The sequence below is a fragment of the Cariama cristata genome, unplaced genomic scaffold (genome assembly GCF_000690535.1).
Source record: "Cariama cristata isolate BGI_N322 unplaced genomic scaffold, ASM69053v1 scaffold25470, whole genome shotgun sequence".
Taxonomy (NCBI): Eukaryota; Metazoa; Chordata; class Aves; order Cariamiformes; family Cariamidae; genus Cariama; species Cariama cristata.
In genome coordinates, this window is record NW_009593350.1 from 7,852 (window position 1) to 8,449 (window position 598).

General features: G+C 62.4%; 1 protein-coding gene across 1 annotated transcript in view; it reads left to right on the top strand.

Moving 5' to 3' along the window:
• Positions 1-404, top strand: part of LOC104169248 (hepatoma-derived growth factor-related protein 2) — a gene marked incomplete at its 5' end in the record, with an annotated part of 7,826 nt that extends 7,422 nt beyond the window's left edge. Inside the window, 2 exons of the mRNA XM_009710129.1 lie at positions 1-108; positions 311-404. The exon at positions 1-108 is cut by the window's left edge and continues 3 nt beyond it. Of these exons, the coding sequence (XP_009708431.1) occupies positions 1-108; positions 311-404 (202 nt within the window). The remainder of the gene's footprint in view (positions 109-310) is intronic.
• Between the last annotated feature and the right edge of the window lie 194 nt (positions 405-598).

Below are 598 nucleotides of genomic sequence, written 5' to 3' on the forward strand. Positions count from 1 at the left end.
TTTGAATGGTGAATCCCTGTCCCAAAAAGCGGAGGGCACAGAGGAGGACAAAAGCCAAGGACCGGGAGCTGGAGAGCCGGAGGCATCCGCCGAGGAGACCCACAACAAGTGAGCGTGCGGGGGACTCTGGGGCTGCCCTAGATTGATGCACGTCCAAGCTGGGTTCTTGCATGGGTGATTTGGGGGGGGGATCTCATGGGTTGTGTCGGGTTTTTCCCAGCTGGAGTGTGGGAGAGGGTCTGCCACGGGCAGGGGAGGGCAGACAGGCGGAGGAGAGGCTCGCTGAGATGTTTGTGCTCTCCCCCAGCAGTGTGCAGGACTATCCCAAGGCCGAGCGAGCCGGGCCGGAGCGGGAGAGGGCTCGTGGGGATTCAGAGGCTGTGGATGACCCCGAGGAGAGCTGAGGAAGCGGCTGCTGCCTGGAGGAAGAGGAGGCGGCAGAGGGGCTGCGAAGGGAGACCGGCCTCTGCCTCATCCCCTGCTTGAGTTACTTCACTAAGTCACACAGTAGCTGATGTCCTAGGTCTTGTCCTGTGCCCCCAGCCCCGCCAAAGCACCGACCGTGGGGGGGGCTGTGCTGGTTGTCTGTATTTGTCCT